This window comes from Aulonocara sp. 'chitande type north' Nkhata Bay, linkage group LG6 (assembly GCF_057382095.1).
Source record: "Aulonocara sp. 'chitande type north' Nkhata Bay isolate Kocher_YH1m ecotype deep benthic linkage group LG6, A_spYH_male_GT1.1, whole genome shotgun sequence".
NCBI lineage: Eukaryota > Metazoa > Chordata > Actinopteri > Cichliformes > Cichlidae > Aulonocara > Aulonocara sp. 'chitande type north' Nkhata Bay.
Window position 1 is genome coordinate 39453180 of NC_141349.1, and position 24647 is coordinate 39477826.

The 24647-nt window shown below is 39.8% G+C and overlaps 2 protein-coding genes across 5 annotated transcripts in view; both read right to left on the minus strand.

Moving 5' to 3' along the window:
- Positions 1 to 7995, minus strand: part of card14 (caspase recruitment domain family, member 14) — a 21495-nt gene extending 13500 nt beyond the window's left edge. The window contains exons 1-2 of one of the 4 annotated variants that reach the window (XM_086296881.1): positions 7924 to 7966; positions 6 to 119 (exon numbers count right to left, since the gene is read on the minus strand). In XM_086296881.1, the coding sequence (XP_086153007.1) occupies positions 6 to 63 (58 nt within the window). In that variant the 5' untranslated portion in view covers positions 64 to 119; positions 7924 to 7966. Of the gene's footprint in view, positions 1 to 5; positions 894 to 7923 lie in introns of those variants that run through there. The other 3 variants (XM_086296882.1, XM_086296878.1, XM_086296880.1) reach the window with 3 other exon arrangements.
- On the minus strand, positions 6808 to 23450 carry ccdc40 (coiled-coil domain 40 molecular ruler complex subunit). The gene is made up of 19 exons (XM_086296883.1): positions 23396 to 23450; positions 21675 to 21814; positions 21184 to 21277; positions 20952 to 21067; positions 20691 to 20774; positions 19728 to 19947; positions 18947 to 19104; positions 18713 to 18835; positions 16612 to 16733; positions 16103 to 16346; positions 15819 to 16001; positions 14975 to 15220; positions 12598 to 12811; positions 12326 to 12495; positions 12145 to 12236; positions 11577 to 11691; positions 8871 to 9059; positions 8630 to 8788; positions 6808 to 8233 (listed from the first exon to the last, which is right to left on the minus strand). Exons 2-19 carry the CDS (start codon positions 21801 to 21803, stop codon positions 7994 to 7996), a joined length of 2898 nt encoding a protein of 965 aa, XP_086153009.1. The 5' UTR covers positions 21804 to 21814; positions 23396 to 23450; the 3' UTR covers positions 6808 to 7993.
- Positions 23451 to 24647: the final 1197 nt, after the last annotated feature.

The window sequence follows — 24647 nt, forward strand, 5'->3', positions numbered from 1 at the left end:
CTCACTCGTTCTCATGCAGCGGTTTGTGAGGTTGTGGCAGGAAAGGATCTCGTCCTCGTCCATCTCACTGAGAACCCTGGCCTGCCTCAGGTACGGGATCAAGATGCACGGCCGCACTCCTAGCGAGATCCGATGGCGGTTGTCATTAATCAGCTCCCACAGCTCCTCCTCACCCATCCCTTTCAGGTCTAAATCCTCGGGGACACATTCCTCCGCCATGCTGGGTCTACTGAGTGTGTTTTAAAGCGTAATGATGTTGGCTGCCACAAAGATGACAGCTCTCAGTGGAGCAGGTGGACTGAGCACACACCTTTTGCAGCCAGAGCAGCGGACTGACTCTAAAAGGAAAAAACTGTTCTATAAACGTGTCAGGCATTTTCCACGCCCTGTGGGTGTTTATGTCCAAGTGCTGGCGTGTGGGCGTGCAGGAAAACCTGAAAGACAAGCTCTCAAGGATTCGACTCACAGGCTGATGCAAACTGAGTTAAAGGACACAAAACACCCACACACATAGTCACTAACACCCACACAAACACACACTCAAAAACAATCAGTCAGTAAAGCCATGATTAATGCCCATCTCTTATATTTACCCTCTGGGTGTTAGTAATGTTTGTTTACCCTGAACAGCTAGCTCGGTGTGTACTCGCGCCACACACAGGAGCCCCTCTCTCTGTTAATGAGTGAGGCAGAGATTTGTTTACTGAAGAGCGCCTATGGCACTGATGAACAGAGCCTATCGCTTACAGAGAAACGCTGGATGCCATTTGAGCTCACCTTAATAATTTCTAATCACATAAAAGCAAACACACACCACACACACCGCAGTGCTGACAGGAGCAAACACTAAGCGGCAAAGTGCAAAGTCCTGTGTTAAAGAAGGAAATAAGCTCAGCTGTGGTCATCACAAGGATAATGCCTTCCTCGTAATAATAGCTAGCTTACAGTTCTTGTGTGTGAACTTACTGTCAGCTGTATTGTAAACTGTCTATGCAAACAATTGGAAGACATCAGGGCAATCTACTGTATATATATACAAGCATTAAGACAATGGAGGATGTCATAACCAGTGAACTCACCAGGTTCAAACAGGATAAATGGGCATGTAGGCGTTTTCTAAGAATGTATTTTAACTGCAAAAGACATTAGATTTAAAAAAAAAATTATAACAACAGCTGAAACATAATGTCAGCTTAGAAAGGGACCGACAAACATCTGCCAGTAAACTGTATTTTTTTTTAAATTTATTATTAGTCCTTTATTTATCCAGGTAAAAATCTCACTGAGATTAAAAATCTCATTTCCAAGCGAGACCTGGCATCATGGCAACAAAAGTCAAAATACATGTACTACCTAAGTATATAACATTTAAAACAAATACAATATCCCGTATGAACATGTGAATACAATAACAGATCAATTGAGAGCGACATCAAAAACAGTCACACTGAGTAAAAGAGTTATTCTCTCATTCCTTTAAGATGAACGTAATCTCTAATTGATGTAACCAATTCGGATAATTTCAGTTCCTTCTGCAGATTATTCCAGGAAGCAGGGGCAGCGTATTTAAAAGCTTTCCCCCCAGTCCTTTTCTGATTTTTGGGACAATCAATTGTATGAAATTGTGAGAATGAAGGCTGTGGTTGGTTGTGGTTTTTACACATGTAAATACATAAATAAGACCAACCAATGGGAGAGTCTGCAAATATGCATAGATGGACATTTAGCAGCAGCATACAAAGAACGATGATGTACACGATTTCTATAGCCAGTAATAAAACGTAAAGCACAATGGTAGACAGTATCCAACCTCTTTAGGTAGTGGGCAGGTGCATTCATAAAAAGCAGGTCACCATAATCCAATAAAGGTAAAAAAACTTGCACGAAGCAAGTGTTTTCTCACTTGGAAGGAGAAACAGGATTGATTTCTAAAAAAGTAACTTAATTTTAGTTTTAACTTCGACACAAGCCTTTGAATGTGAGTTTTAAATGACAAATTCTGATCTATAATGATCCCTAGATCATTATAGTTTTAATCTTAGGAGACATAGCGAACAAGTCTTTGCCATTTGAGAATAACATGAGCTTGGTTTTCCCTTGATTTAACCAGATGCAATTTTAAACGGCAAAAGTCTTCTTATTGTGAGCGAGAAATAAGTGTGTCGCAGATGTCCAGTCCACAAGTTCACTACCCCTTGACAAGACAGTTAACAAAATATCCTCTTGCCTGTCTTTCTGCAAAACTCAAAAGCCCTGCTCTCTACAGTACACGATCCAGTGCTCAGTAACCCAACCGGCTTCTGTCAACAATGCACAGTTTGTTTATCTCACACATCACGTAACACCATGGGGACGGCTCAATATTAGGAATTTCCCCTTAGAAGATGCATAATAATATACAAGACAAACAAAAGTATAATAAAAGAAGATGTGGAGGAAAAAAACCTCTGTCCAACTCCCACATTTTGAACTGTAAGAAGGAAAAGAAAAAAATGGGCTATGTGGTTGTCCATAAAGACCATTTGTAATTTTGAAACTAATCATTAATAAAGTGGGATGCAAAAGTTTGGGCAATCTTGTTAATAGTCATTATTTTCCTGTATAAATCGTTGGTTGTTACAACGTTGTACTTGTTCCTCTGCACGAATGCCTTAGTGGATTTTGAGCAGTGTTTTGGGTCGTTGTCTTGTTGAAAGATCCAGCCCCGGTGCAGCTTCAGCTTTGTCACTGATTCCTGGACATTGGGTTCCAGAATCTGCTGATACTGAGTGGAATCCATGTGTACCTCAACTTTGACAAGATTCCCAGTCCCAGCACTGGCCACACAGCCCCACAGCATGATGGAACCACCACCATATTTTACTGTAGGTAGCAGGTGTTTTTCTTGGAATGCTGTGTTCTTTTTCCTCCATGCATAACGCCCCTTGTTATGCCCAAATAGCTCAATTTTAGTTTCATCAGTCCACAGCACCTTATTCCAGAATGAAGCTGGCTTGTCCAAATGTGCTTTAGCAAACCTCAAGCGGCTCTGTTTGTGCTGTGGGTGGAAAAGGCTTCCTCTGCATCACTCTCGCATGCAGCATCTCCTTGTGTAAAGTGCGCCAAACGATGGTTGAACGATGCACAGTGACTCCATCTGCTGCAAGATGATGTTGTAGGTCTTTGGTGCTGGTCTGTGGGTTGACTGACTGTTCTCACCAGTCGTCGCTTCTGTCTATCCGAGATTTCTTGGTCTGCCACTTCGAGCCTTAACTTGAACTGAGCCTGTGGTCTTCCATTTTCTCAACATGTTCCTAACTGTGGAAACAGATGGCTTAAATTTCTGAGACAGCTTTCTGTATCCTTCCCCTAAACAATCTTTGTCTTCAGCTCATTTGAGAGTTGTTTTGAGACCCCCATGTTGCTACTCTTCAGAGAAAATTAAAAGAGGAGAGAAACTTACAATTGACACCATTAAATACTCTTCCACATTATTGGATTCACCTGTGTATGTAATTTTACATTAACTCTAATTTTAGACCAATAAAAAATTGATAGTCCTTGATGTGTGTCAGTCAGAATCATTATTGTATTTGTTCCCTGATTCGCAAGAGAACAATCTGAAAGAAGCGGTATTCTGATTCCCTGGGATAGAGTTAAGGTTAGAGTTGGGATTGGGGTTAATAACTATACACATTAACAGTAAAAGCTCAACAAGTAATTGCAGTTTACATATTAACAACGGTTTTCTGGAGAAAAAGAAGTTCCAGTGAGGTTTGCAAGTGTGATGAGCAGTAGCTATGCAGCACTATCTTTCTAAGTCTGTGAAGGTTCTCAGTCATCCAGGTCATCGTAGTCAAAGGAGCTTGCAAAGAAAAGCGTCTGGACTTCTTTAAGTTGCTTGAAAACATTGCAGCTAACTGTTGGCACACACTGGCTGCTGAAATGTGACAATCATGAAAATATCTTTGATCAGTGGCATCAATCCAATCAGTCTGGTGTTACCAACGTGAAAGTTTCCATAAATAGTAATCATCAAAATATGATCTTTTTATACATTTTGAAAATTTTGCATAATACTTGGAAAAGTTGTATCAAACTGGATGCATGTGCATGTGGATGTTTGCATGTTCTGTGCTTTAGGTCATTCATTGCCCGTCAGGTTGTGGCATGTGGATAAATAATGCCCCATCTCTTCCTCCTGGAAGTATTTTTAGAGGTGATTTGCCTTTTTGAAATCCAGAGTTACAGAAATGACCTTCAATTTAAGCTTCCTCATTTCAGTTCTTCACTTTTTTTTGCCATGAATATTTTGTGTTCTTTCTTTGTCTTGATTTGTGGTCTTTGAGGTTGTTCTTTGTTAGGACTGGTCTCTGATTTTGTTTTATTTTAGGTTTTTTTTTTACCTTTGACAGTAGAGAGATAATCTACCAAACACTCCAATCAGGGTTGGTAACAGTTATAGTACACCGAATGTAATCTGGTCCTTAGCACGCCTTAAAATTCGGCAAATGCAACCTCAGATGAAGTATACACCATGAAATATCACACCGTGATGCAGAAGCAGGCCTGTGAAAAACTAATCATACTCTACTGCTTCTATAAGAATTAAGGATTAGTAGCAGTCAGGAGCTATTAATAAAATTGACATGATGGACTGATCATTATTAATGTGAACTGTTAGGTGTTAAAGTTAATGACAGTACAATTAGAGCTAGAATGATCAAGTAAAGACTGTCTGGAAAGGTTGCCAGGAGAAAGCCTCTTCTCAAAATACATGGCAGCATGGCTTGGGTTTGCAAAGTTGCATTTGAAAAAACCACAAGACTTCTGAAACAATGTCCTTTGGACAGACCAAAACCAAGTGGAATAATGCACAGAATCACATTTGCCAGAAACTAAACACAGCATATCAGAACAAACACCTTATATACCAACCGTCAGGGCTCATGATATGGGCTTTTTCTGCAGCCATAAGACCTGAGCGCTTTGCAGACACTGAAGTCCTCTGTATACTCAAACCCATGCTGAAGTTTTTATACTGTGTATAACCCTCAGTTTTAACTTGATTTACAAAGTCTGAGTGCCACAAAGTAAAAGCACATCATTGCACAGCAGTGGTTTGTATTATGGCTCGATACAAAGCTCAGTTTTTCCGTGACTAATAATAGTGACCATGGTAATTTTTCTGAAATAAATCTATTATTGTGATGAAAATCTGAACAGGTCCAATCTGCATTTCTAAAGAAAACTAGCATGTTTAGAAATGCTATGTTGAAAATGTCTTGCTCTATTAAAAAAGCACTTAGGAAAGATTAGACAAAAATGTTATTGGGGGGCGTGCTAGTAATTTTGTCCTCATTGGTAGCTCAGTACGTAAAGTGGCAAAATAAAATGAAGCTGCCAGAAGATAAAACAGAATAAAATAAATTTCTGCATTAAAACCTAAATAACAAAACTGCTTGAAATTGTCATGAGGAGACTCGTGTACTTGCTTTAAACATTCATGGATAAAATCACCACTTATACTGCAGGTCATGTAAAAGCTTTCTCCCTTTTAGTTTAGCTAGTGTCATTTGGGTGTGTCTGAGCGGACACATCATTTACAAGGAAATTGAATTCTCTGTATCAGTTGCATGTTTTGCTAAGCCTGTGCTATAACAGTGTGATGGTGAAATACTATAAGGTTTTCCATGTGCTTTGCAAGAGTCTGCTATTTGAGCAGCAGGTTTCACAGCATTGCAACATTACAAGGCTGGTGCTAACCTGACTTTAGGTTCTTTTCTCTGCTCTGTCACTCCAGATGGTACGTGACAGTTCTGTCCCTACTACGGTTTTGTGCCATCTTCAACTGATCTTTGACATCAACTGATAAGGAATGAGAAAAAAAACAAAGCATGTGTACTACTGACAATAGAAAACCAAAATAAGCTTGCGTCATGTCACACCAAGTACTGATAATATAGCGTTTTGTGTACTTTAGGGCATGTGTACCGTGTAAAGTGGCACGTTTTCCATTTGATCAACACATTACCACGGCAGTATGAAAAATATTATATAAAAAGGTGTGACTGTGGAATATCAGGCTATTTTAAAATAAATATTTTTAAGTGAAATCCAATCTAATAGTTATGCGATGTTTTATGATACATAGTGTTTAGTTATAAAGCACTTTTTTAAAAAACACAATTTTGACAAAGTGCTATACAAATCACCAAAACACTACACAAAAAATCAGCAACAACAACAGTGATAAAAATACTACTGTAAATAAAAGCTAAGAGTACACCACTCTCATTCGGATTTAAAAGCCAAAGAATAAAAAAGAGTTTTAAGATATATTTTAAAAAGAGGTAACAAGGGGGCTGGGCAGGAGATCATTCCACAATTTGCGAGTGAAAAGGCTCGATCACTGGTTTTTCAGAATTGTGTTAAAGATTCCACTTTACCGTCGCTGAAAGCATTAACGTGGCTGCCTTAGCCTGATGAAGTTGACTGCTACAACAAAATGCAAGAATTTCTTCCAGGACTGAGCTGAACAAAGGCAGTTCACTCCCTGGTGATGAGTGTACTTTTACTGTTTCTTGGTTTTGAGTTACTGAACACTGTTTGAAGTATATAACATTTTTATAATTTCTCCAGTATGAAAGCAAGCAGAACTGAAGAATGAAAAAAAAAAAATACACAACAGAGATTTATATATTCAGATTAATATTATTATGTAATGTGGAACACATGTTTGACAAAATATCTGCAAAACTGTAAATGTAAAGTTAAAGGTTTAATGAAGAAGAGAAGGAAATGAGCTAAATACAACTGTTATGACACAGTGAACGGAAGCTGTTTCCAAGGTTGCTCAATCGGAATTCTTTGTGGGTTTTAGAGGTCAAAGACTTCAGAAATAGTTAGAAATCCTCGATCCATCAATTTCAACAATAGAAGATGAAACTATGAATACAGGAAACAACAGAGAGCTATTACTGTAAGTCTATAAGTGATGTAAGTTTGCTTTCAAACCAGTTTGTCTGTAATCAAAAGTTTAGATTTGTGACCAGGACAGCCTGGAGAACAATACTGAAGTCTACTTAAAAGAAATCTCATCTAAGAGAGTTCAAGCTGAGCTGAAGAATAAAACTGGTCACACCAAATATTGTGTTTCAACAACATCAGAACTCTATAAACTTTGACTTTGCCTTATATACTTAGATTTACTTATGTATCTTTTAACAATATACCTGCACCTATTTTTCATAGCAAAACATAAAGAACTAATTGGTGGCTTTAAGATATTTGCACATTACTGTATATTTGTGACACACTGGTGAATGCTCATGTTAAACATGGCTGAGGATGGTGTATGTAAAACTAATCACTGCCAGGCTTCAGTTTTTGTGTGTGAGTAGATATCTCCAATATGGAAGTTTGTGAGCATAGACACTTCACTCATCTGCTGTTCAAACCTTCTGTTTGTAAGTTACTGCTGTACGATGCTGCAAATGTTGCCAATACCAATGCAGACACTTTGAACCTATAAAGGCAGCTTATGTAGGGCAGAGCAGTGTGTCATGGATTATCAGATGAATCGTCATCAATTTGTAAATTCAGGACATATTTTAATGATCACCAAAGTACTGTGATTTTTACTTTCCACAATAATTAGTTAATACAACAAAAAACATCTTTTTGATTTTCAGGTATTTTGTAACTGGCTTTTTGGAGACCCGGAATTTAAATGTGCCAGTCTATAAAGCCCTTGGGGTCAACTTTAACACAATTCAGTGGGCCACATAATTAACTTTGAGATTAGAAACTTCATTACCTTTTATTTCTTAAATTTTTTCACAAACAACATTTCAATGCATCAACGAAACCACACATCAATGTGAACAAGTTGTCATCCTTCCCTGGCTGTTACTTATCTAAGCTTTCCCTTTTTTCACTCACATGTCATTCCTGTGCATTGTCCTTCCAGCGCGCACTGTCACGTCATCTTTTCCTGACTTTGGGATGTTTCCTATTCCACAGCCTGTGCATGTTCAGACAGTGCTCGTGACAGCCTGCGGAGCGCCCCCTGATGTTGGGGGAACTCCTCACATACGCGGTGCAAGATGGTGCTGATGGCATGCAAGCGGTCCGTCTGCCTCTGCAGGGCGGCTTCCACGGATTCGGGGGTGGACAGTGCTCGATAGCTGCCTTCACACACTGTACGCAACCTCTTGGCCCGACTCTGCAGAGCCACTAGGTGTCCTAGGTTCTAGAGAGAGGGAGCGATAATGACAGAGTAATGACATATTAATCAAACAATGAGTAGTTATATTTTATTCCTGATAGGTCGGATAAGTGTGAGTATTTTCCAAGAGTGGAAACTGTGATGAGCAAGTTCTGTGTACGTGACCCAAAAAAAAACAAGTTAAACATTCTCACCACACCTTCATTAAGTTGTGCAATGGTAACAGTTTCACTTCCCATTAGACATTTGTATTGACACATACCGGGTATCATTGTTCCTTTAACAATGAAGAGTGCATTGGATTAGAAGCCAATGAAAAGTGGATCACACCCTCACTGTACATGCAACCCAGTGCAATTCAGAAGAATAACAATTTTAAAGTACAATCACATATTCACATTCACAGTCTGTGACCCTTACCCTTTCTTTGGTATCCTGAAGATTAACAAAGTCAGAGTCGAGGATGTAACTGGTGCTGCACAGTTCTGTGAGATGAGTCTTCCTCTGTGTGATCCTGTCTCTCAAACTCTCCTTCTGTTTTTGTAGCTCCCCAGTCACCTGCTCATACTCTACCACTTGCTGAAGACAAATCCTGCATGTAAGATAAATGCTCAACCTGCTCCAAGCACAAATGAATTAATGTTCCGTCAGTCTCTTTTACCTTGTGTGCTTCCCGGATCTTGCGCTGTAGGCCCTGTATAGAGAGGCTCAGGTCACCCTGTGTAGCCTGTTTGAGGGAGTTCCTCATCATGGCCTCCTTGCGCAAGACGATGGTTTCCCTTCTCGCCACTGTTGCTTCGCTTTCCCTCAGCAGGCATTCCCGTTGCCTCATTAGCTGGCTGAGTCGCACCTGCACAGACACAAACACACTTTGGGTAGAATTCACAAACATTAATCACCCTAAGAGCAAATTGTTATCCAGCATTCTTACAACTTAGTTTTACGACTTTCAAGACAATTTTAAAAATATCTATAAATCTAAACCAAAGAGTAAAACAGTGAAATGTGGATTATTAAATATTAAGTCTCTCTCCTCCAAGTCTCTGTTAGTACATGACTTAATAATTGATCAACAAATCGATTTACTCTGCCTTACAGAAACCTGGTTGCAGCAAGATGATTATGTTAGTTTTAATGAATCAGCACCCCTGAGTCATTCTAACTATCAGAAATCTCGAAGCACAGGCCGAGGGGGCGGTGTGGCAGCAATTTATCACAACAGCCTATTAATCAACGAAAGACCTAGACAGACTTTTAATTCATTTGAAAGCCTGATGCTTTCAAATGAATTAGGACCAATTCTGTTTACATTATACATGCTTCCCCTAGGCAGTATCATTAGAAGACATAGCATACATTTTTACTGCTATGCAGATGACACACAGCTCTATCTGTCCATGAAGCCAGATAACACACACCAATTAGTTAAGACCTGGATGGGCGCACATATTAAACAAATATGTAAGAATGCTTTCTTCCATTTGCGCAACATCTCTAAAGTTAGAAATATCCTGTCTCAGAGTGACGCTGAAAAACTAGTTCATGCATTTATTACTTCTAGGCTGGACTACTGCAATTCATTATTATCAGAAGTCCTAAAAACTCGCTGAAAAGCCTTCCGCTAATCCAAAATGCTGCAGCAAGAGTACTGACAGGGACAAGAAAGAGTGAGCATATTTATCCTGTATTGGCTTCCCTTCATTGGCTTCCTGTTAAATCCAGAATTGAATTCGTTGTTTGTTGGGTTTTTCTCTGTATCTAGTATTGTACGATCTACTGTACAATATAAAGTGCCTTGAGGCGACTGTTGTTGTGATTTGGCGCTATATAAGTAAAATTGAATTGAATTGAAGTCCAAATCAAGCATCAGAATGGGAAAGAAATGTGATTTAAATGATTTTGAACACAACAGTGAGTTCACTACCCTCAAACAGCATCTACAGATTTAATCTAAAAGAGCACCTTTGGGTTGTGGTAGAACGGGATCATAGATGTGCCGCTGGCAAATCTGCAGCACCTGTGTGATCCTATCATGTTGATGTGAACCAAAGACTCTGACAAATGTTTCTAGATTCAAAAAATTGAAGCAGTTCTGAAGGCAAAAAGGAGCAATACAATCAAAAATATTTGTATTTGTTGGGTCTATTAAAAATATTTGAACAAATCTGCCTCCTAATGTGATCCCAGTGTTAGTCCTTTCAAAACTGAGTTTGCACTGAGTTAAAGTGTCTATACTTTAATTTTGCAGTTATACGTTGTATGCATCAGTAGTTCATAATGAGAAAGCAAATGAGCCATAAGATCTAACACATTTACAAAAAGCTTCAATAAGATGTATTTTTGCGGCTTTCATATTTTCCGTCACCTTGTCTCTTACAAGCAGGCACTGATTTATATTCTGAATATAATCTGAATATATCAGTATTATGTGCTGTAATCAGACACCAAGCTGACAGATTTATCTGCTTCTATAGAGAAAATAACATGACTGTGAGTTTGGAAGAGCTTGAGATAATTTTTTCCCCGAGGAGGTACGAGAAATAAAAAGACTGAGCTGTTAGTTTTCACATCCAATTGGACCTGGAGCCCTTTTTTGTCTCAGATACCTTTTTTTGATGGAAACTCCTTATATATAAAATTACCCTTGCTTAGAGGTTTAACAGCCTTGAAACTATGACTGATAAAAGTGTCCACAATATAGTTCAATCTTCCTTTACAGTGATACCCATGTTGAGCAGTTAATGCTTAATTAGATCCTGCTGATGAAATCATTTTAATGTTAAAGATTGTTCAGGTAATGAGTAAACTGGAAACGAATAAGACTATGTTTACTATTCATTCATTATTCATTTCTGATCATATAATTGAGCTTTTAATATTTATTCCATCTAAAGAAGAACTGAGACTGAATTGTGGGTTAGGAGAATCGTTACACCACTACTGATGCTGTAAAGTCATATCCACATGTTGTTTCTATTCTTTAAGTTGTAAATTGGAAAATTTGCTGAACTTCATGCCTGATACATGAACTTTTGAGGCTTTTTCCCTTGAAAACTAAAAAAACATTGCACAATACATTTGTAAGCAATAAATTATAAAAAAAATTGCTGGATGCAAATTAAAACTTATATTAGCAAACTTATATTTATTTAATAAAATAAATTGTCAAAAGGTTCAATAAACAGTGAATTTTCCCAAAAAATTAATTCAAGGGTCAAAGTGATCGAATGCATTTCAAATAAAGCATATCCCACTCTTATGTGTTTATGCATTGTACATAAACAGCACATTTGCACATGGCAGGCTAAGGCTAAAATGTAGATGGCAAATCAGCCTTATAGTCTGTCTGTAATCGTACTGTGTTTACCTCCATACGATGTATTTCAGCTTTCATTGTGTGGCTTTCTCCCTGCCCCACATCCATAGCTGAACGCATCTCTTTTACAAGCTGTGTCTTCTTCTCCCACAGCATGATTTGCCGCCTGTATGCCACACGTGCCAAAGAAAAAGAGAAAATACACACACATGCAGAACAAAGTACACTATTCCATTAAAAATCAAAGTGTTTCTCTGAGTATGTGATTCTTCCGGAAATAACTCTGCATATTTAATGAAGCCCTGCAAAATTTTACCTTCATACTATGAATATGTTTCGAGTTAGAGGCATTTGAGTTACATGGAGCTGGGTTGAAATTTAAAAGATTAGTCGACTAGTCACGATTACGTCGACTATCAAAATCACCGACAACTAATTTAATAGTCAATGGGTTGTTTGAAGCTTTGTAAGATCCTGAAAGATGCATGAATAAGTAGTAGGACTTAAGAGTTGAGAGAGAGATTTAAGAGATTTAAGCAAATTAGCAAATCAACTCAATAATAAATAAATTGAATATGTTTAAGTCAGAAGAAACAAGGACAAAAAGAAAGTGACTGACTCAGCTTCCACCAGACTGTTGAGGAGCCTCTCCTTTTCCTCCTGCGTCTTCTCGACTTTCATCTGCATCTTAACGGCCTCCCTCTCTGCATCCTGGTCACATAATTTTACATAAAGTTATATATTAATATAAAACAGAAGAAAAGAAGAAAATATAAAATGACGAAACCCGCCTGTCATGCCTTAAGTCTGTGAATGAAATCTGTCTCCATCACGGCGTTTTCCTGCTGCAGAGCCTGGCTCAGTTGTCCTTTCTTGCTGAGCAGCATGTTGAGCTTCAGCTGATCACGCTTCAGCATCTTTGAGCTCTTCTCCAGCTCAGCCTCCTCGCGGTGCTCTGATTCTATCTGACCTGAAAGGGTTAGAGTTGGTGTGAGAATGAAGTGGAGATAGTAGCATAGTAGCATACAGGTTGTGACTTGGACGGAGTATGCAGCATGTGCGTCCTGCATACTCTCAAAGTAGAGTTTCGTCTGTTGCCATCCTGTGTACTCTGCCTGCAGTTTGAGCAGCTCCTTGCTGTTGGCTTCTATCATTTGGGTCAGTCCCATCAGAATCCCCTGTCGCTTCATCCAAAGCTGCTGGTCGCTCTTTATATTTGCTGCCAGCTCCTCAATCTGAGCTATTATTGACTGTATCTTGATGTGCAGAGGACCGAGGTCATCATGCTGAAAATGCAGGAAAAATAAATTAAAGCTGGCAGCCTCGTTTTTGAAAAGAATTCAAAATGACACTAAATTATTTTCATTCACTTTCTACTTTTAAAAGCATAATTGATCAATTGAGAAGTTTGAACTTGGCTCACGATTTCCTTCCATCCCGGATTTTAAAGGATGGGTTCGATGTTATTGGCACTGAAACCACAGCACAGAAACGGCATTGCTGAGGGTTTTCAATGATCTTCTAGAACATGTTATAGGCATCAAGGATTCTGCCCTTAATTGGTTAAAAAACTGATACATGCCTTTGTGACCTCCAGATTAGATTATTGTAACTCGCTCTACTCTGGACTCCAACTCGCTCACCTACAACGATTACAGCTCGTTCAGAATGCTGCGGCTCGTCTCGCAACCGGAACTAGAAAGTTTGCCTCTATTATTCCAGTGCTCTCTGACTTACACTGGCTGCTTATTAAATTTCGTATTGATTTTAAAGTTCTGCTGCTTACTTGCCTCACACTCCTCATCCTCCCTGGGAGAGTCTATGCCAGGGTGCTGGAGAGGAGAGTCTGTCCGTTAGTCGAACCTTGGATACAGGAGGAACAATGCGGTTTTCGTGCTGGTCGTGGAACAGCTCTTTATCCTCTCGAGAATACTTGAGGGTGCATGGGAGTTTGCCCAACCAGTCTGCATGTGTTTTGTGGACTTGGAGAAGGCATTCGACCACATCCCTCGAGGGGTCCTGTGGGCGGTGCTGGACAGACACCCCATAGACACCTATGGGGTGTCTGTCCCATTGCTACGGGTCATTCAGTCCTTATACAACCGATGCAACAGCTTGGTCTGCATAGCCGGCAATAAGTCGGACTCGTTCCTGGTGGGTGATGGGCTCCGACAGGGCTGCCCTTTGTCACCGATTCTGTTCATAATTTTTATGGACAGAATTTCTAGGCATAGCCAAGTGCTGGAAGGCTTTCACTTGGGTGGTCTCAGGATTTCATCTCTGCTTTTTGCAGATGATGTGGTCCTGTTGGCTTCATCGGGTGATGGCCTCCAGCTCACCTTGGAATGGAGTGTGAGATCGACAGACAATTGGTGCAGCGGCTGAAGCGATACGCACGCTGTACCAGTCTGTTGTGGTGAAGAGAGAGCTGAGTGTAAAAGCAAAGCTCTCAATTTATCGGTTGATCTACGCCCCTACCCTCACAAGGTGAGGAGTAGTGACCGAAAGAACGAGATCGCAAATACAAGCGGCAGAAATGGGCTTCCTCCGAAGGGTGGCTGGCCTCTCCCTTAGAGATAGGGTGAGAAGTTCAGCATTTGAGAGGGGCTCAGAGTAGAGCCGCTGCTCCTCCACATCGAAAGGAGCCAGTTGAGGTGGTTCGGGCATCTGACAAGGATGCCTCCTGGGCGCCTCCTGGGTGAGGTTTTCCAGGCATGTCCCACGGGGAGGAGGTCCGGGGGCAGACCCAGGACACGCTGGAGATATTATATCTCTCGGCTGGCCTGGGAATGCCTTGGTGTTGGCCTTGGAGGGAGGTCTGGGTTTCTCTGCTTGGGCTGCTGCCCCCGTGACCCGGCTCCGGATAAGTGGAAGAAAATGGATGGATGCTTACTTTGAAATGCCTGAACAACCTTGCCCATGACTATCTCATCGACCTTCTCAGTCTCTATGCTCTCAGCCATTCTTTACGATCATCTGGTCAGTTACTTCTGGCCCAGCCCAGGCACCGTCTGAAGACTAGGAGTGATCGTGCTTTTGCCTCTGTAGCATCAAACCTCTGGAATAGTCTTCCTGCTAGCATTCATGCCTCTGACTCCATCCAATACTTTAAAGCATGCTTGAAAACTTACCTATTCAACCTGGCTTTTCCAACTCACTAATTCTCACCGCTCCTTAATTGCTGTATCGCTACTCATTTCTCTGGATAATCATGATTTCTCCCTATCTCTACTTACTAATGTGTTTGTTTGTTTCTCTGTTTTCTCTATTTGACCTTGTTTTAATCACTTACTGTTCAGTGCAATTATTTACCGTTATTCCTTACTGTGAAGCACTTTGGTGTACCCCCTGGTTTTCAATGTGCTATATATATAAAATTGCATTGTATTCTATTGTATTTATTTATGATCTTAGTAACAAGAAACCACAGCTTCCCCACAGCCACTCACCCCAGTGGTGGCCGCTATTTGAGAAATCTTCGTGTTGTATCCGATGATCGTTGACTGCTTCTGCTCGATGACTCTAACAGATGAAGTAAGCTTAGCCTCAATGGCTGTGATTAACTTGTTGTACTTTGTGATCTCCTGATCAAGGGCCTCCTGAGTCAGGGCCAGGCTGTCCATTCGCTGGCTGACCAGCTGGCTCTCCAGCTTCACCACCAACACCTCCTCCTCTGACTGCTTCAACTGGTACATCTAAAGGGGGGAAAGGAATGATGAGAAGCACATAAATCTAATATCTTCACATATTTGTTTTATCCTCTACACATTTTACAAAGAAAAAAAGCTAGGAATCAAAATGAAAAATGTAATCCTGTCACGTAAAAGCATGAACAAAAAATGTTAAAACTAGTAAAATAATAATACTGAAATTGAATAAAGCTAATTTGACAATATGAATAAATTGCATTCAAATCTCTATGGCTCTATAGTGTACATTAACCTTTATACATGTACTTATTTAACACCTGTTACTACTACTACTACTGTTACTAATCCTGTAGAGCTGTTGTTATTTGCATTATTCTGTCATTTCAAACCAAAAGACTTCATCAGTTGCTTGTGAATTCTCTCTCTTTCTTTATCTATAACGTGATACTGCTGGAGTGTGTCTTTCACTAAAACAAGCCCAAGCCAAAGACCTGGACAATATGTAGGGTATAGTGAATAACACTCTTATGATAATACTAGAGATATCAAAGAAAGGGGATTTAGTGTGAATGGTCTGAAGAGTGTTATCATAAGAGTGTTATGACAGTCTAAGCATTTTCAATACTTTCCTGCTTTTAGTTACCTTCTCTTTTTTGAGTCTGGATATCTTCTCAGTGAGCAGTTGGGAGTACTTGGCAGCGTTGTTGTGGAGGAGCTTATGCTGCATGGAGCTCATGATGTTGTTTTCCAGCTCCAGCCGTGCAGAACTCTCTTTCTCCAGCTGCTTACTCTGATCGTTCACTTGAGCCTGGAGTGACCCAAATTCCTGGAGAAATTAAGGGTGAGATTAAAAAAAGACAAAAAAAAAATCAGGCAATGTAATGTTTCTAACCTTGTACCACGACTGCTCTCTGGCCAAACACTGACCTTTGAGAGTCTAGCGAGGGTTCGCTCTGTCTCCTGCAGAGTGAGGAGGAATGTGCTGTAGTGGGCCTGCAGGGCCTCTTGCTGAGCCTGCTTGTCACTGATGAGCTTTCTGGTAGTGGTGCAGTCCATTTGAGACCAATTCAGCTGCAGTGTCAGTATCTCATTTTGCTCCTGCTCTGCATTGATGGACTTCTTGTAGCCATCAATGTCCTTGTCCAGCAAGATCACCTGGTGCTTGGTTTCACTGAGAAGAACAGAAAAAAATGAATGGCTGCTCACTTTTTGTTCTGTGTTACTTTTGAATAAAAAATCAAATAAGGGTTAATATTATCATTGAGTGTTCTAAAAAAAATTTTTTTATAGACATCTGTCATTTTCTATAGACTATGTTTCTATGTTTAGAGCACTGTCATCATTTGTTACATGTACACTTGAAGCGCATTAGCACCTTTAACGTTTACTCAGTAGGACATGAATCAGAAACAGCTTCCCACATCCATCAGTCTCACCGGATGACTTCCTGCATCGCACCGAAGGCCTCGTCTCGTCTCCTCAACCCCATGAGGCAACTGCTCCACTGCTGCAGCAGCTGTTTACGGGCCACCAACAGTGACTCCATCTCCATCTCAGCCTGCACAAAGATGTAAAAATGAATGACTGATGTTGTTTGACGACTGCCATAATCAGAGAATTCTTATTTCATTCATGAGTTAGTAAACTTAGACAAAAACATAACCTGTTTGTCTTTTTCTCTCATCCAAATATTTTTGTGTTGACTGTATCCATTTACATCATTAAATCAACTAGTAAGATATACCCACCAGCCACTTCATCAGTTACAGGTAGTTCAGGTTGGACAAACTTGCCTTCAAAACAGCCTTTTTTAAAATTGTGGCACAGATTCACAGATGCTCTGTTGGACGGAGATGTGGTGACTGCTGGCTATAGTGAACTCATTGTCATGGTCAAGAGTCCAGTTTGAGATGTTCTGAGTTTTGTGACATGGTTCAACATCCTGTTGGAAGTAGCCGTTAGAAGATGGGTAATATGTGGTCGTGGTCATAAAGGAATGAGCACCAACAAGAGTCAGGTAGGTGTGGTATTTCATCAGTGCTCAGTCGATACTGAAGGATCAAAGGTGTGCCAATAAAATATCCCCCACACCATTACACCAGCACCATCCTGAACAGCTGATACTGTGTGAATTGCCTCCACTTCCTGTTCTTATCTGAAGGGAGATTCACCCTTAGTGATTTTCTGCAGTTGTATCCCATCTGCTTCAAATCATGCATTCAGAGGTGCTCTTTCTGCATACTTTGGTTCTAGCAAGTGTTTATTTGGCTTACTGTTGTCTTCCTATCAGCTCAAAGAAGTCTGTGTCATGATCCTGGGTCTTATGACCCAGCGGTTTGAATTTTTGTGTTTTGTTATTTTGTATTATGGTTTGAGTCCACCTTGTTAGTTTAACGTTTTAGTCCCTAGGTTGTTATGTTTAGCTATTGGTTGTCAGATTTCCTTGTGTAATTGCTCCTACGTCTCCCTCTGTATATTTGTGTTTATATAATTCTGAGCTCCTGTGCGTTGTTTCCCCTCGTGTTTTGTCCCATGTTTCCCCTGCCCATGATGTCAGTCCTCTCTCCGTGCTCTCTCTCCCCTCCTGTCTGTGTCTCTGTGTTCTTCCTGTGTTACGTTTAAGGTCTGCACCTTGGGTTAGTATTTTCAGTTCCGTATCCTCCCTGTCTTGTTATGCGTAATTGTCCTCAGCTGTGCTCCCATATGTTCCCACCTCACTCATTACCTTCTGTATATTTATGTCAGAATCACCCTCTGTTCCATGTCGCGTCGTCCCTCATAGCTGTGTGTGATTCTCGCTGTGTCTTCTTGTGCATATTATAATTAGTTTTTCCCAGTTTAGTTTCGTATTGTCGTATCGCCTGTTTCCCAGCAATAAAGCTGTGCTTTCGAGTTTACTCCCCGTGAGTTTGCATTTGGGTCGTCTCCTGCCTGCACACAGCTGAAACATGACAGTCTGGCCATTATCCTCTGATCTGTGGCATCAAACAATTTGTCTCAGACAACTGCTGCTCAAAGAATATTTTCTCCTGGTTGTGCAGTATATCAGCAGTTTAAAAAAAAGACTGTCTCATGTGCTCCAACAACCATGCCACGTTCAAGGTCACTTAAATCACCTTTAAGAGACCTGTTCTGATGCACAGTTTGAACTCCAGCAGGTTGTCTTGTCCATGTCTAGATACCTAAATGCAAGTACTTGAATGTGAATCCATATATCAAGGAAAATTTTCACTCAATCAATCACTGGATAAATGAACTGGGCTATTGTTTTAATGTTTTCAGTTTTACTAATCGATATAAAAGCAATATTCACATCAATGAAATATTTATTTGCTATGGGTAATATGAAAGTTGACACTTTTAATAGTGAAATCACCCAATACTAACTAGCACCTTATCTCACTAGCTCACTATTTTGCTTTTATGTCCAAAAAAAAGGTCTGGTGGGCAACTAATTCTTGTTCAAGCTGCAGGGATAAAGTGCTCATCTCTTCATGTAAAGATGCAGCATATAACCTTTTACGGCACAGCAGTTACCTCTGAGAGAGCCTCTTTGGCTGTCTGTGTCTCCTCTGCATGAGCACTGGTTTTGGACTCATACATGGCTATCTGCTGCGTCAGCCTGTCCAACTCCTTTGTTAGTCGCTCCACATATAAATCCTGATGTAACAGATGAGTATTTTCGCTTAGTTAAAATTATGTTGATATACCAGATAGTGTATATATTGACAAATACAATCAAATCGTAATAATTTACATGTGAGTGTCTACCTGCTTTAATTTCTGGTCTTCTGCCTGGGTCTTCTCAGCTCTCGCTTTGCGTCTAGCGTTATTCATGGTTTTGACTTCAGAGCGCAGACCTTCACTGACTCCTTGGATGAAGATGAGATACTGTGTCATGCTGTCTAACTGCGCCTGTAGCTGGGACTCTGAGGGAGGACAGAGGAGAGAGCATAAACATAATGGCTCGAATCACAATTTCAGAAACATGAACAGATACAGATGTTGCCTTTCTGTTGCTCAAACAGTATTACATAGGCCCAACAAAGGCTGCTTTTAAAAGGGAAAGATTAAAAAATTATAAAATCTGTTTACATTTATTTTAACTTCTTAACTTGCGCCATTGAACTTTTAGGGTTTCACATCCATCAGATTCTCACTTATACTAACATAAAGCCAAATGCATAAAAAATAGTTGATCTTAAAGCTCCAGCTTTCTGGCTGAAACGTGTAAACCTAAGGGGTGAATATAAAGAAGTTGCATAAAGTGGAATCCTAATGTAATTGAATTTTACAGCATTTTATTTTATTTTACTGCAGGCTGAGTAACAATCATAAGTAGTACGAGTGAACTCACAGTGGAAAACAACCCCAAACAGAGAATGAAGCTTGATTCGGATGGAGGATAATAGTAGCAATAAAGTTCTCTTTAAAAAAAAAAAAAACATAATTGTAATGTGGTCATTGGGACAGACATCAAGAGTCATATAAAATCAAAACTAATCCTGGATCAGCACAAAGACACAACCTCTAAATGACAGTCCAGGCTCACCATTGGCTCTGGCTTCGCAGACCTTTCTGGTCATGCTGGAATGTTGACTCTTTATCTCCTCCAGCTGGTTCAGAACCTGCTGGTGTTTGGTTTCGGCTTGTGTCTTGGTCTCATGGAGGTCATGCAGCCTGTTCTGCTGTCTGACCAGATGCTCCTGAATCCTGAAGACCTCCACACCTAATTCCTGATTGTGGCTAGCATCATCCTTCGCAACTGCATGCTGATGGAGGAGGAGAGCAGTTAGAAATCACAGAAAAATCAATAATTCTAGACGATAACCGACTTTATACATGCTTTTATGTTGGGTACTAAAATGGCTTTCCTTCATCCAGGACAAAGCCTGGTATAAAAGTACTGGTTCTACTTATTAGTGGTTGCCGGTTGGAACTGGAACTGAAAAAGATTTTATTGTATTTGTAACTTATTTCCAACATTGTAACCCTTTTGGGGACATTTTAAAAATAAATCTGTGACCTTCAAACATTAGTCATTATGTGAACATTATGTGAACCCATTATGTGAACATATTCAGATAATGAGGGGAACTCTTAAAATGTTTTATACAAAGTGCTTTAAATTTCAACTCATTACATATGAAATATACTGTACTATAAATCAATATTCGCTATATATACCATACATGACATTTAATATATTGTGTTTGTCATCATTACCCATTTGAGTGATGAAGGTCTCACACCTTAACCCTGCAACAAGTGTTTTTCTTGGAAAGGTAAACAGTTTGTGGGTGTTGCATCTTTCCTAAACACCTGTCGTATGTAATACAGAAGATGTGAAGTGTTCTGCAGTTGCCATACAGTTCTACAGCACCATCTTCTGGGCATTTAAATAGAAAAGTTGCATTTGTTTGTATAGAAACTAGCTTGTTTGCTCCTGCATGTGTGAATCAGTGTATTAACTGAGCAAAGATGGAGAGAGTTTTTGGTCAGAGAAGTGGCCGACCTTTTCCCTCAGTGTATGGTTAATCCTCTCCAGCTGTTTTCTAAGCTGGATTGTCAGAGCAGCTTGTTGTCTTCTGACCACGGGCTGCCAACAGATTAAATATAGTATCAGTAACGTCCCAGTGGAAGACAAAGATATGTAGTATTAATGCTTCACATCCATCATAATTCAATTTTCTTTCTGATGAGCACTAAGACAAAAATCGATTCATTATTTAGTAAACACACTGGTCGTGTAAAGATTAAAGGTGAAGCTACAAACATGCTCAGGATCAAGAATGATCAACTCCTCTTCCTCATCTTCTGGCAGTGGCTCATGATCCTCCATCTCCTCCGATGTGTGTGAACGGTGAGCCATCTGAGCAATATCCTCTTGCACTGAAATACAGTGAAAGGCATCATTTAACCAAAAAATAAATAATCATGTAAAAAGGGTACATATTGCTATAGAATATATAGAAGTAAATCCCACAGAGGATTAATGTGGGACTTACTTAAATTTGTGGCCGCAGGGAAGTTTTCATCCACTACAGTGAGGTCATGGTAACGCTGGGCAGCAGGGCTCTCTGGCTGTGGCAGTGACTGAGCCTGTGAGTCCGGAGACAAACATGAAGCATGAATAGAGCTCCTTAATAGCTGCTGTGATTTAAACATTGAGAACTGTTAGACTGAAGATGTCAAACATGAACCTGCCCACCAAAGGGGCCAAACTGGCTGAGTGAGTGGTTTTGCAAAATGTAAATTTGCAAAGAAGGAGGACACACTTCTTTAAGAATGGATCCTGTCATGAGAGTCCAAACTGCTGATTCCATTTGAGCCAAATGACTAACACTACTGCAATATTTTGTGCATCCAACAGTTAAGACTGTGAGTGCAGCAGCACAGCACCTGACCAAACATCCAAACTGCATCAGTGTTCAATGACCTGTTGCTAAAATAGCAACAAAGTAAGGAAACAAAACCACAGCAGATACACATATCAAACCTCTTTGTAATGTGAGGCAGTCGCTCCAATGTCTTCTTCAGCGTCGTCACTTCCATGATGCAGGTTGGGATCTGTCTCATTTCGGGGGGAGCTTTCCTCCCTTCCATCATCATCTCCTGGGTTCTGCATTGGACCTAAAACTTCACATGAAGATTTATATTTTCTCCAGGTGACTAATATGTGTATTTGCCCCAAAGGTCAAAGGCTAATGGTGAGAGAGAGAGGGCTTTTGAGAAATTTTCCGACTTTTTTCTTAGCAATGCTGAAAATATAAGAGCAAATATTTTAACTTGTGGCGCTAATCCCTTTTTTATTAGTCAGCTATTGCCACGTTTGAAGATTCTGAACATGTTTTCTTTTCTCAGATGTCATATGACATGTTTCACTTCTATAACAGATGTCCTGCCTGCCATCTTGGGTTTTGATTTAATGGGCTGTGGTGTTCTCTCAATTATAAATGCAAAACTGCCAAACAGTAGTCCAGTCATTCTTAAAGAAACAAAATTTGGAAGTGGATGTCTGGAGTCTTTTGGCTAAACAATATCTATGAAATCTTTTAATCAGGTTTCAGGGTTTTTCCACAGTGTTAAATCTTCTCTCTTGAAACTGAAAAATTTTATTCTAGTTGATACCTGTTCAGGTGGTTGTTCAGTTTTAGTTCTGCTGAACTTGAGTGCTGCTTTCGACACCCCATGACTTACACACTCATGACTTACTCTTTGAGGGCTGTGTTGGAGTCAAGTTTTGACTCTTAAATGGTTTAATCTAATATTAAACTCAGAAATTTCTAGTTAGCATTGGATAATACACTTCTGCACCAGCATTATCACATCTACAGGTACACAGGGGTCGAGTTTTTTCTATGTCCACGCTCCCTCATGGTCAAATTATTTGTCAAAATAGCATCAGTCTAGATTTTGCAGCCTATTTTACCTTTGAATCGTGGAAATGTTATATAAGACTGCTCAATGAGTTTTGGATATAAAAAATACAGTGTCCTACGGTTTCTTACACTTAAATGAGTGCAAAACAGAGGTCATATTGTTGTGTGTTGCCCTTCCACTAAGGTCCATATAGGTCTGCTTCCCTAACCTATGGAATCAGGGTGGGTCCTTCGTAATTAATAAATAATAATGATCAGAAACAATCATTATCTCTTTCAGTGCGCCCCAGGGCAGCTGTGGCTACAATGTAGCTTGCCATCACCAGTGTGTGTATGTGTGTGTGTGAATGGGTGGATGACTGAATGTAGTGTAAAGGCTTTGGGGTCCTTAGGGACTAAGTAAAAGCGCTATACAAATACAGGCCATTTGCCGTTTTTCATTATACACAATGAAATTAAATTAGTAAATACATTGCACTCATTATTGATTTTTAAAATTTCATGTGTTGACCAGAACTCACCTTATATATTCAAGTTTTTCTGAGCCTACTTGAAAATGAATAAAATATCAAGTGGAAATCTGAAGATTTCCGGGCTGGGCTTATGGGTAACAAATACCTTCCTTGTATTTAAAATTAGCTATGTTTCTGTATTCTTGCTAGCTTCGCGCTAAGTCCTCAACAATAGAGAGGGTTTGTGAGGATCACAGTATAATAACTGTCAACCTGACTTTGGCGCTTTAATAGTCAAAAGAACAATTTAGAGTTTGCGTACCAATACCATCGTACTATATCGTACCAATGATATAATTTAATTTTGCATTTAGGATACAACTTACCACGGTAGCGTTACGGGTACAGTCGATAAAGGTTACTAGGCAACCGTAAACTTCCGTAGCTGGCGTCTGCGCAGTCTCAGTCAGACATCAGTCGCTGTGGCGTTTTAACACACAGGTAGCACGTAGGATGCTACCTGTGTGTTACAGATACAGAATAAAAGTCATTTCTAGGAGTTACTGACATGTTCAAAGCTAATTTCTTAATGCTGTGGTAACATTTTATCTCCAGCCAACAACTGTGAGAGGGCTGGAGGAACCTGTAAGAGAGTAGACAAATATTTAGATGCAATTTATGGCCTCATTTTGGGCAGTGATCTTTGTTTTGATAATCACATAAATACGGTTTAAATACTGCTTTCTATCACTTAAAGGTTATATCTAGGACTATAAAATTCCTGTCTCAAACTGACTATGAGATGCATTCATCTCATTCATGGGTTTAAGTTGGTTATATTATTGCAGCACTCTATTTGAAGGACCAAATCATCAGCACAACATCTCTGGCTTATTCAAAATGCAGCAGGCAGAATCCGTACAGGTAGATGGAAATTTGACCTCATTAACTTAGTTTTGAAGTTACTTCACTGGCTCCCAGTGCTATATATACACATTCTTCTATTAGTTCACAAATCTCTCAATGGTTTGGCCACCCAGTATGTCTCTGACTTGCTGACTGTCAAAAACCCAGACTGGGTCTTTTAACTGTTCTCAGAATCAAATCTCAGTCTGTTGAGGGTGCTTTCAGTTTTCTGGAACAAGCAGCCTGCTGACTTGAGATCAAAAACAGACTCAAAACCTTTTTGTTCACACAGGTCAATAAGTGTTGTTGTTTTGCTTTGTTCTGTCTTTAATGCCTTCAGTTTCCATACACATTCAGTCTCATGTATAAAATGTCTTGTATAAATAAAATTGCCAGAAGGAGAAAAGAAAGGAATAGGGAAGAAGTGTTCAGTGAATCAATTCCACTTCCTGTCAGTTATGATCATAACGAATTACAGTAGTCCAGCCTAGAAGTAATAAATGCATGAACTAGTTTTTCAGCATCACTCTAAAACAGAATATTTCTAAATTTAGTGATGCTGTGCAAATGGAAGAAAACAGTCCTACATATTTGTTTAATATGTGCATTGAAACATATCCGTCTCTTGATGGCAACAGTTATAAAACAGTATGTAAGGACTGGAAAAAGTTACATCACAACTAAAACTTCCAGACGTGAAAGAAAACGATGAAGTTCTTGAGTTCTTTACCT